The 12,394-nt window shown below is 46.6% G+C and overlaps 1 protein-coding gene across 7 annotated transcripts in view; it reads left to right on the top strand.

Annotated features, from left to right (window-relative positions):
* Window positions 1–12,394, top strand: part of LOC121591809 (rap guanine nucleotide exchange factor 4) — a 110,918-nt gene that overhangs the window by 38,953 nt on the left and 59,571 nt on the right. For all 7 annotated transcript variants that reach the window (XM_041912787.1, XM_041912785.1, XM_041912784.1 and 4 more), the window contains 2 exons: window positions 129–271; window positions 350–444. In XM_041912787.1, coding sequence (XP_041768721.1) covers window positions 129–271; window positions 350–444 — 238 coding nt within the window. The remainder of the gene's footprint in view (window positions 1–128; window positions 272–349; window positions 445–12,394) is intronic.

The raw sequence follows: 12,394 nt of genomic DNA on the forward strand, positions 1-12,394 counted from the left end.
GCAAAATGGGCAAAAAAGCACAATTTGTAATGCGAGTTGCATAACTTTTGACATCAAAATATCAATACCACAGATCCTTCTTAAACTTCATACATAGCTAATGTTGAATTCATTCTTTCCTTCCACAGGCCTTGTGACCGGAATCTGCGCGACTGTGAGCTAATATCATGCCGTTTGCGACGAGTCGAGCCGCTGTGCCGACTGCCCGGCTCGGCGCTGCAGCAGTTGGCGATGTGCGGCTTCTACGAGGATCTGGAAAAGGGAGTCACGCGTAAGTTTCATTCTGCAGCATGCCTATGCCATATTTATTGAAATGTACAATGAGTTACGTTTTGCTGTTGTGTTTCAGTATTCCGTGCCGGTGAGCAGGGACGCTACTGGTACGCAGTGCTCGGTGGCCAGCTCGAGGTCCGATACCACGCGGCTGACACAAAAGATGGAAAGGTAGGTGGATCGTCACGTGGGGAAATGGGTTTATTTTTCAATAATATTTCAAATAGGACAACCTAATAAAGTATGAAGGTTCATAGACAAGCACGGGAATTGACCTTCTGCGCGATTAAGCCCTCTCATCAAAATATTTGGATTATCGGCATGGTATGATGCGTCAGTTTACATTTCCATTGTGAGGATGAAAGAATTGCAAACGCCCACGGGAGATTATGATCGAAAAATCCCGCAACACACAAAAGTCTGATAGGATTAGCGGGAGGACTAGCGATATATTTCATTTTATCCCCGGAACGGAACGAACCTACTTGCGACCTGATTTGAAATTCATGAGCTCATCCAGATTGCTTCCGGAGAGCATAGGTAATCTGAGCGATTTTTCTGCTTTGCAGCTTAAGTATTATGGATGTGGGGTGCTACTTTTGTATCCCTTCCAGAGCCGGAAGAAACAACAAAAACCCAGTAGCAGCTATCGCAACAATTCATTGCTGCTGTTTGATGGCTCTATTTAGCCCCCAAACCCAGCTACTACTTGTACGACGTCACTTGATGTCAAAGCATTATAGTTACCGAATGGCTGTATTTATTTCACTTGCGTTTCAATTTCAGCCTTTCACACATAATACACAAGCACACGTTCGGGCCGCCGTCAATCAATACGGCTTGTTTGTTTATGCTGAACCAGAGCGCAAGCATGAAACGAGCTGATTGTGGTTGTGTGCTGCTCCCGTCCCGTCTTCGGGTTGATGTAAAACAAACGACATCACAACAAAGGTATCGTCTTACAGTGTGCTGGCTGTGGAAGGACCAACGCACGTACACGACTCCACACGGCGTAGTGGCATATGTTTGTGTGTGAATAGCTGGTGCTGGAGCTGGCAAAGTGGTTACTTCGCCGGAGGATCCAATTTCACTTCACCGATACTGCCCATGATGTCATACGCTCGATGACGATGACACAATAAATGATGGTCGTGCTCGAAGAGCAACAAAGAGAAAGAGAGAGAAAGAAGAGAGGCGGCTGGTGGTTGTGGTCCGCTTTGTCGAGCAGGATGCCCCTCGAGAAGGCTCACAATTAATTAAGGTCTTAAAAACGCTTAAGCGAGAAGTGCCATTACATTCCATCGAAATACCACAAAGCATGCCAAACGCTCTCCATGTTTTGGATTCGATTGAAGTTTATTACCGTGCTTGGGTCACGCGTTCCAATTACATTGCCGTGGGGTCAACCAGTGTGGTGTCTGGGTGGTTGAATTGAAATGGTTAAGATACGGCGCAAAAATCCCTCCCAAGAAATGCACGCTAATCAAGCTCAATCAATAAACCCGCCGCACACATGGCACAGTGGGTCCGGCCACTTTAGTGAATGGGTCGATTGGAACACTCCATTCTGTTTGGAGCTAGGGGACTAATTGCAGACAGCGGAATTTGTCTGGGGAATCTTCATCCGCAAGGCCTCCGTTTTTTGGGGGACACATCTTTCGGTTGCCGTAAGAAACGAAACTAATGCGCACAAACTTTCCTTTTGGGCTAGCAGGTGAATTGTTCGTTCAGGAGAGCGCGTCTTCATAATACGCTGTCAGCTCCGGTAACACAACCGGAAAAAGAGATTACATACGGCCGGACGTGACCTCACGTAACCGAGGCACTTCCGATGGGCAGCGCAGAGCTGGTCTCCTGCTGCGTGCTGCATTGCTCTGCGCCGGTGAAAGAGAATGGCACGTGCCTGGATGAAGATGCGTGAAAGTGTTTGAAAGGGCGCCGCCTGGTGACTTTGATGTATGGATACTCGGTCCAGTTTTTTGGAGTGTGTTTTGATTGGCTTTCTTTGATTGAAATAAAACATTTCAAAGGGTGCTGGTGATCTTCACACATTTTCTAGGTATTGTCTGTAATAAAAGGAGGGATTGTTAAGTTGTTTGGGCACTGTTTGTTTAAAGTAGAACAAAAACATTGCCCTCCAGGAACGTATCTATTCCATTCGTCAACTTTTTGAGTTGAATTTATCGAAAACGTTTTCAAATGAACGAAAAGAGGGAAGCAAAACGCCTAAATGTATGCAAATTTCAAAACAAAACGTATTTTTTAAGCTACTTTTTAATGTATTTCTTCATTGTCGCCAGTTTTAATTGAAATTTTGATTACAGTTGAACAGAGGAGCAAACCGTTTAGTCATGTTTGCTTCAATTCGCATCAAGCTGCTACCATGATCTTCACACAACAATACATACACATTGCTCGAAACGTGTTAAAACACTGCATCAGCAACATTGTTTACACCACAGGAGGACATCCCTCTCTGTGAGCTGGACCTGACGAGCTGGTTGACTTCTTGCTATCCCCAAAAAAAAAAACCCAAAAACCCAAAGGCCACCATCCCGCACTGCCGACCGTTTTCGGTTATTACTGGCTTTGTTTATTTGTCAAACAACATTCTTCTCCCCGTTGGGCAGTGCACGTTCGCCCAGGCTGCTGTGCTGCACACACTGTTTCACGAGGTGTAATTTCCTTTTTCACTTCCGTAATTTCCTTCTCGTTCGTGCGCTGTTCCTCCGGGTGCCCCAGCGGAAGCAGGCGTCGGTTTTGGAGGTTGGAGGATGTGCGTCTTTTTTCTAATGCTGCTTCTGCTTCTGTGCTCTGTTCCTACCGTTAGGACGGAAAATTTTGGTCTTCGCTTGCAAATCCCGAAACGGTGCGCTGGAACAGCAAGGGGATTGGGGGAAAATCCCCCCGAGGAAGGTTCAAGATTTGAGCGTTTAATATTTTGTTGTTTACGCAAATGTATCACTTTACCGACCGTGGCCCGTCGTCAGCCGCTGTCGTCACGGTTGTCGTTACGACTTGGTGGTGTTTATATTGTGTGTACACGCTGGCAGAAGGAGACTGTGTTGCCTTCGCGTGGTGAGTGGTGACAGGGCAACAGGGGCGTGCTTTTAAAAATGTATTTGCCTCTGTCTGGCTCGTGGGCTGCTGGCACTGATTGAGTCATCCAGAAAGGCAAAGGACAATTTTAAGCGAGAAAAATAACCGTCATATTTTAAACTCTATCCACAACTCGCCAAATGATCCAAAATGGGGTGGGAAAAGTGGGCAATAATTTCTGTTTCCAAATGAAACATAACTTTTCTATCCAAACGGAGTGAAATGTGTTTGCCTTTTCTAAACAAACTGTTGCCCAGTTTTCGAAAGCGCGATTTATTTTACGTTCTTTCCCCCGAAGCGTGCATTGCTTCTCTGTCTGGTATGATGAATTTTATGTGCAATGAAGCAAAGGAATTCCCTATCGAACTATGTTGCACCTAGTTCTGGAGAATCGGTACGATTTTTTTATATTACACACACACACACTGCCAACCGTTACCGTACGCCAATGTTTGCACAACTCGCAGCGTGTAAATCTAGGAGCACACACAAACGCGGAAGGGAGAAGAATAAAGGTTGAAATTTAATGTAAACTTTGCAACTGCACCGTACACAAAGGAATCCGTTCGCGGTGGAACCTACGCAACGGTATGTCTGTGTGTGTGTGTCGAGTGTTTGAAATTGGATGCTCTCGGGTTAGTAAATTTCAATTTCAACCAAGTCTCTCCGGAGATCTCTTCTGGCCCGGCTTCTGCTGCAACAAAACATTTCCCATTTCCTTTACACCGAGTGTGTAAAATGTGTAAAATGTTGCACAAATCCTCGGCTGAGCTCTCCAGAGACACACTACCACCACCGTTCTATTTTCACGCCATTGATGGTTCAGTTAGCTAGCATCGATTGTAGCTTGTTCGGGCAATGTTGTGGCGTTCCGGTTTTCCAAACACCTTAACCACTGCTCGGTAGGAGGGAAGGATTGTACGCCCGACGCGGGTTGTATTGTCGAAGTATTGTACAATTTCTTCCACCTCGGTGAGTCGAGCCAATAATCGACATGATGAAAGTGGTAGCGACCATCCTTCCGTGTTCCGTACAGGTCCTCCTTGTACGGTTGATCATTACACCACAAACACACACCATGCCCGGGGAGTTCTATCAACAAGTTGCAAAACAGCTGAGATGGTGTGGTTGCTGGCAGGTTGATTTTAGCAGCGCCTGAACGTAGGCTACGCTTTCTCCATTATCACTCGTTTGCTCCGACCCGGTGAACGGTGATGTTTGTGCTGATATAAATTCAATTATGAAATTAATTCGTTCCTATTAAGTAATCAACAGTACATTATTTTCCTTTCGCCCTCGCAATTTCCTCAATGAGTTTGTGTGGATGGTGGGCGGTGGTTGCTGATGTGCGGTTTGTTGTACGGTCGATACACACAGGCATGAGGCCCTCAGAAGCTCGTGCTGCGTCGTAGCAGCGGTCCGGCACAATTGTCTCTGAATTATGCTGATTTGATTCAGTCTCCATGTTTCGGGCCGTTTTGCGGACTGATTTTGCTCCGGACGTTCGGTTGTTTTGTCAACGAGTTTGTTACGAGCTTTTGCACACCACAGCTCCCTAAATGGACCGACAATCTGCAGCATGAATAATGGAAAATTGCTACCCATGTTTTTGGAGGTTTTGCGCGCAATTTTCCCCGGCACTCCGCCCCATATGAAGCCACGTGTAACATTAGCTAACTATCGCAAGACCCCAGCATACGGCTGCCTGTTCGGATGTCGTTTATGTTTTGAAGCGAAAGCATATCTAATGCCATTTATGATGCGGTTGCTTTTCGATGCTAGCGACGATAATGATGATGATTATGATGATGCTCATGATGGTGGTGATGATGGTGGCAATGGTGTTGACTTTAGGCAGCCAAAGGTTTGAGATAATTTATTCCATTAAACATACTAAACGCTGCGAGGAGAGTCGCGAAACGGTTACAGTGATGTTTGAAGGTGGTTGCGGATTTCAATGGATCACATGTCGAAATGCTAATGTGTGGTATGCATGTGTGTGTAAGTGTGTGAATATTGAACAGCTTGACACGCGTGTCTACGTCTCGATCGAAAGGTGTGTGCCTCATGGCGAAGGATAATCTTGCGTCGATGTGAAAAATCAACCACAAATAATTAGAAATCATTTGCGTTTGATCTTGTGGGCTGAATGGCACATGAATGGTATACTTGGGAGTGTTATGACAGCATTGGAATGTATTTAATTGATTAAATGATCCACAATCAAAAGGTGTGCTCACGAAACAAAACGCTTATTATGGCAGATTTGCATCGCAAATTGCATGACTTTAGGCGTTCCATTAAACGTCTCTTTGTCATGTACCCATCGAACACATTTGTGCTTTATGGGTTTCGGTGCTTTTCATTAATTAGTGTAAATTAACCATCAAAGCACGAGCATAAATCATTAATCAATAACACATCGCCACATTAGATAACGCTTCACTAGAAACGATCGCAGAAATGAAAGGAATAAATACCAACCTGTTGTTACCTACACACGTCCGCTGTCGTCGTGCCTTACATCACACACCTGCAGAAACTGCAATGGTGCTGGGACATGCTGCCGTTCGCCAAAAACCGCATGTTGGTCTGTCAATTTATGCAACCATTTCCTCTCGAAACCGTTCCAAAACGGTTCGGCCATGTGCGGCTCTCCCCCGTGCATCGATACGATGTGCGTGTGTGCGAGATAAATCCCACCCAAACGTGGTAGGCTTGCAGTGGAATGTGCACACACACGCATGGGAGTATGTGAAAACAGCAGCAGCAGCAGCAGCAGCAACTTGCGAACGGCACCGGCTCAACGTCGCCTTCGTCACAGAGACACCCAGCGGAGGGCATCCAGGGGGAGCTGCTGTTTCGGTTGCGTTGACGCATTGGTTTGTTTGCCTGATGTGTTTGCCTGACGCGGTGGGTTGGTTTGGGGGTTGATGTGTTGTGGTCGTTTGCACTAAAGCACCAAGCGCGACGATCGACACAACGGACGGCAATGTTATGCTCTTGGGAGAGGAATTTTGTACTACCTTCCCGAATGAACATTTTAGATATTTTTACTTAACTTCTCTTTTTTAAATGTATTAGTTGCAACTCTAAATCCAATTATTACTTTTTAAATTATTAGCACAAAATTGCGGTAAACCCCTATCATTATAAAGCTGTGTCGCGCAACTGCGCCACTTTCCACATTCCAACCTCAACGCGCTGCATCCGCACCACGCAACGGGGTGGTGCTTTCCTCTAATTACCCTATTTAGCTCACCAGCGCCGCCACTCGCGTCTCGGGTGCCCTGCGGACAAATGTTGTCCTCTTCTCTTCTGCTTCTTTCCGGTCCAAACAGCGCTCCAGCGGCAGTTTGTTTGCTTTGCGTATCTTTGTGTGTCTTTCCGCGTGTCTGTAACACTGGGCCGCGCGTGGTGCAGGCCGCCTTTCAACACATTCCAGCGATCGTCAGTGTTTCGTTCCGAGTCGCACGTAGGAGTGCTGTTCGTCGATGATCGTTCTACCCCAGCCACCGTTGTCTTAGGTCATCTTGGCCGGTCTGGGGGGAAAGGGATTCCCGGTGCGGCAAGGGAAAAAGCCAAAACAAAAGATTTCACCAATGAAGATGTCTTTTCTGTAGTGAGAGCTCTTTGTGTTACTGGTTAATGCATGTTTGTAAATAAATTGAGTAAATTTCCTAGCAATGGGTCTTGCTAGGAGTTGCTTAGCAGTGAAAAGATAGATGAAAAAAAAGTGTCTTAAAGTACCTTACCAAATTCAAAATAAACCTGCTCATATAAGTCAAAGCTTATCGAAGGCATTAAATAATAAAAAATAATTATGGCTGTCATCAAACATAGCTCCCCAACCGTATAAGCCAAAGCTAATTCCCGTTTCCAAACGCATTAAAAGCCATTCCAAAAGCCCAGCTGGTCGTGATTTCCTACTGTTTGTTTTCGGTGGCTCCAACTGTTACGGTCAGCGTTCCACTTGCACTAATTTCATCGTGATAGGCCTTCTGTAATCGATTACGATCAGCTAAAGCGTGCTCGGCGGAGCGCGGTTTCCTTCGCGCTCATTTATTTCATCTTTGCCGCATGCTGTCTCCATTTTAACGCTTTCCCCCAGTCCATCAATGATCGTTGCTGTCTTTGGAAAGAGATAGAAGGATTGAGAGCCATAAAGAGAGAGCAAGAGTAAAGGGCCAGCGATCGCAAATCGCCAGGCAAAAGGGAACGTGTCTCGCTCATGTAAATGCATCTCGTCGGCATGGCCTGACACAGAGAGAGAGAGTCAGCATCTCTACTCACGCTCGCCGTGTTAATAACGCGCGTTTATCTTGCTCCCTCACTCGTTGGCTCTCTACCGCTGTCTCTCTTTCTTGCCTTTGGCTGCGTAGAAGGCTGTGCTTTTTTTTCGGGGGGAACCAACCATGCGCGATGAAGGTTGTACGCACGGCGCTAGCGCCGTCAGTTCAACCGTAGATGCCGTGTTGACAGTGTGTGCGAGCGCGCTCGTTTGCCCTTTTTTCACCTTTGCAGCACAATCGAAAACGCGTACCGGTGTGTTTATTTTCTGCTCCGTTCACAATCGTCCACGCGTCCACGTGCGTTGTTTGTGTTGCGTATCTATTATTGCGCGAATGCATTTCGGTGTGTTTGCATGATCGATTTGTGTCCATCGACCCGAGTGTACTTGCTGGCCGGCCAAACACACAAGTGCGCTGTTTGAATTTATATTTGTCCCAGTTGGATTGCAATACATCGACTGTACAAATATCTGTTGCATCGACTAGTGTGGGCCGTACGGTGGTGAGTGTGCTTCTACCGTTTATTGTGACCTCTGTGGTTTGGTTTGCTGGTACAAAACCCCCTCCTACCGTATGGTAATAAAGCGTTGGTGGCGAAAGAAAAAAGATCCAGTGCAATCGATATCAGCTGCCGTTTGGCGTTTGCTCTTGCGTGTAATTTCCGCGTGTGCAATTTTCTGACGCGCGGTCGCGCGCCTGTGTGTGTGTTTGTGTCAATAGTGTTGCCGGTAGAAAGGTTGCACGCAGGAAGCGGAAAGGGGGCTTTCGGGAGGGGTAAATAGTGTTTGCATAGTCACCATCAAATCAGCTAAACAGCTGGCCCGTTGGGCGTTCAACCCACGCCCGAAAGGTGATAAGCTGCGCGCTGGGGGAGGTTGTTTACATACACCGGTTGCCACTAATAAATCCGGCAGCGTGATAAGATAAGGCGTGCGCGGGAGGAGCGAGCATCCAACCGGTGTGCACTGTGATAAAACTATATGCTCGCTGTCCGGTTGGCGACATTTGGCCCTTCAGTGTGTGTAAGCTCGCGGTGACTTTTGGGGCGTATTAAGTGCTGCTTGATTGGTGGAAAGAGTTGGAACTGTAGAAATATTCAGCTGAAGAGATCGGCAGAACTCCCTCAAGGATATATTGGTGATCTTTCAACCGTGAGTATAAACTAAGAAGTAGTTGTAACGAATCATTCCAACACTAAAACAAACACCAGACATGTATTAGCTCAGCGTCAAAATCCATTTCTTGGGCAAACAATCGATCGCAATGTTTACATCTCTTCGACGGCTTCTGAGTTGAACCTTGAAGCTTGATCATTCAAACCCCCCCCCCCCACACCCCCCCTTTCTTACTCGAATTCGGTAGCAAACGATTTGTTTCACTATTGATCAACTTCCTCCAAACCCCTCGTGCCGAATCGGAACCGATCACCGTATCGATTCGAAACGGAAAGTGATCATTCGCTACCGTGAGAGATTGAAACCCTCGTCCAACTTGGTCGCAATGGCCGAACTGGTACTGGTTGCGGTGTGATTAAAATGTGCACCAGCACAACGACACTACGCAATACGGTGACGGATACGGTGAAGGTTTAAGGTGGTCACTGCTGCACAATTGCTGCCAACAACACCCCTCCCAGTCCCATAAAGGGCAAACGTCAAGGTGTATCGAGTGTTTGCGGAGGGGGAAGGGATATTTTGAGGAAGCGACAACGTGAATAAATTAGTGAAAATAAACGACTCCGCGCGTGTATGCGCACAAGTGTGTGTACGTGTGCGTGTGTATGTACGCATCGCCATCAATTGTGTTGATATTGGGTTGCAATAAACAAATGTGACATTGATCGAAAAGCGGGTCAAGTTTCACAACTTTTCCCAGGGGGAGGGGGAAAAGAGGGGCGCATAGAGTGTCCTTTGTTGGCGTGGGTTGTGCCGGCAAGTGTCGTCGCAGCGGTACCAATTACCCGCTCGGCGGTGGCATTGCGAATTAGCGGTTCAATTGCATGTGGTCATCTCGTAGCTCGTAGACCATGCTCGTAGACAAATGATACACTCAGTTGGGGGTAAAAATGAAGTAGAACGCAAACACGATCACACTGCTCATCATAGTTTGTAGATTTGTTTTAGACTGCGACTCCTCCGCACATCAGACATCATCGGACCGTGTATGGTAGCAACTGCTATTGATTGTTAGGACTGTGGCATGAGCATTGTGATCGCACAGGCCTTCAAGACGCCTACACAACCCCCAGAATGTCTCCAGAGCACCAGCAGGCAATCGCAATTAGCGGCCAATGCCAATCGATTGGTTTGATTTAATGTAATTCTAATATCAGTCCACCGATCGTGAGAAATTGGAAGCAATGATCTTCTTGTAAGCTCCCCGCCACATTCTGTACAGTTTCCAAAGAAATTTGCATTAACGATCTTATGATTTGCTACTTCGGGTGGGTGATCTAAAGCCTCCACCCCATATCCCTCACCGATCGTTGGGACCTATTAGTGTGGGTAGTGCGGTGATCACCACCCGAAATTCATTGTTTCGTTGTTTTTTTTTTTGCGGAGAAAAAAAAACAAACAAATCCAACAGCGAGCAAACCCACCCTACCCAACGCATGTGTGGCCATAAAACATGGCCAACTCGGTGGTGCCTAATTTGGCGACCAACTGCAACCCACGGTGGTGAAATCCAGCCAACAACCCACCTACACACTGCTGCGCCGCCAGGTTGTGTTGGCGGCTCGCTGTTTTTGGGATAATCCCCGTTTGTACGGGAACATGGACCCCTGTGTGCGGGTTGGTGGTCAGCCTGACCCTAAGCCGCAAACAAACGGTGACATTTATCGTGCAAGTGTCGCATATCGTTTTGGGGGAGGGTATGTTGGGGGTTTGGTTTTTGTTGAAAGTGAAACCATATCTTAAGCGGTTCCAACTGGACGCTTTCATACGGTGGGGAGTTAACCTTGTTTTGTTTTTTTTTTTTTTTTTGGGGGTTTAATGCGACAGTTTCAAGATCGAAACAGTTAATTTTTATGCTCTCGTTTGCCTTATGCGCTATCGGCAGGAATAACTACGTCTTAGCGTCATGCGTCTCGATATCATCAACATTGGCACATCGATCGGATCGGGAGAAGGTTTCACTTTGCAAAAGCGCCCCGTCATGAAGTGGTGAACAAAATCTTCGAGATATTATTCCCCAACCGTTCTTTTTGCCTTCCGACGTACGCAATGATCACCGGATCGGATGGTAATGTTTACATCATTAGCCCGACGGGTCGGGCAAGAAGGTCGTTCGCACGACTAGTGCAGAAATGTCAATAGCTTAATTCGACGTAATTACATTACGGCGTGACTGCAGACTGCAGTGCCTGAGCTCCAATAATTTCAAGTCATGATCGATCGTCCTCTCGTCCGCTGGTGGATATTGTAATAAGCAAATTCTTTCCTACTGCCTGCTGGCTTGTCGGGTTGTGGGAGTTATTGAATATCAGAGAATATCATGACTTGCAATATACGAGCGATTCTTTAGAAACGGTGACCTCTGCCAATAGCAGGTCCGAGACGAGACACCTTTTGAAGTTCGAAGCAATAACACTTAATTGAACCGTAATGAGCTATTGTCTGATCGGTGAGGCTTTGCAAAAGGTTGATAAAAAGGCGATCAATTACATCTGATATTATAATGAAGGGTATAATTCCTTCTGCTTTTCTTTATCGATTCAGAGGATTCTAGCAGTTTTTTCTAGTACAGGATACAAGTCTTAAAAACAAGTAATCTATCCTCAGACAGATACTCTTTCGATTACATCAGACGTAGATCATTACGTTAAAAGTTTCAATCAAACCCCTAGCAAGATAAAAATGCTTTCTCGCTAAAGACGCACACCAATCACCGCGAAACAGTCCAGTGTTTTGCTTCGGTAGCATCCACACATTCCCACCGGAAGTAATGTTTGCGTTCTTTCTTTTTTTGCATATCTAGGCCGCATATCTTAACGAGTGCTGTCGTTGAGTGTTAAAGTCCCATCAATCAAGATACACTCTCCTTCGAAGACGGGAGCACGGTGGTGGTGGTGGTGTGTGGCGTGGCCTCCAAGTCTTTCTCCATGAATCGCTAGACAGATGAAGATGACGACGATGTGGATGATGATGATGAGAAACGTTTAGCCGGAGCATAAGACGCATCGGTGAATGATTGTGTGCTTTTTCTTATTTGTTTGGCTCTACTCGCGGGCAAGTGCGTGTACACTTCGGCAAACAGCAGCAACTACAACAAAGCCCCATTAGAAGGCACTCGGCTCAAAGCTTCCATAGGCCCTCGACTATGGAGACAAACTGTAGTTTTTTGAGGTGGTCGCAGCAGAAGCCGGAATGTTGACGTCTATGTTATATCTAATTAATCGCGCCCACCTCTTCAACCCAACCCACAAACATCGCTACGATCTCACTCCAGCTGGTTCAGCAGCATCTGTTTCAGCTGAGCCACTTCCGCTTCGCCGACTCCAAAACAACTGCGCTGTTATATGCAAACCGATAAGTGTGTGTGTATGTGTGTGTGTGGGTTCCATTCCCGGCAAGAATGTAGAAGGTGCAAAAACGTTCCCCTGCCCTTTCTCAATGCCACGGTCCATGGCAGGCGCAGCGATAACGACCTAAACCGGCTTCAGCAAGAAGCCTGAGCTTTGGATTCTTGAGCGCTTGTGGCACCCAGTCCCCCCACTACTCCCGCATTTC

This window comes from Anopheles merus, chromosome 2L (genome assembly GCF_017562075.2).
Source record: "Anopheles merus strain MAF chromosome 2L, AmerM5.1, whole genome shotgun sequence".
NCBI lineage: Eukaryota > Metazoa > Arthropoda > Insecta > Diptera > Culicidae > Anopheles > Anopheles merus.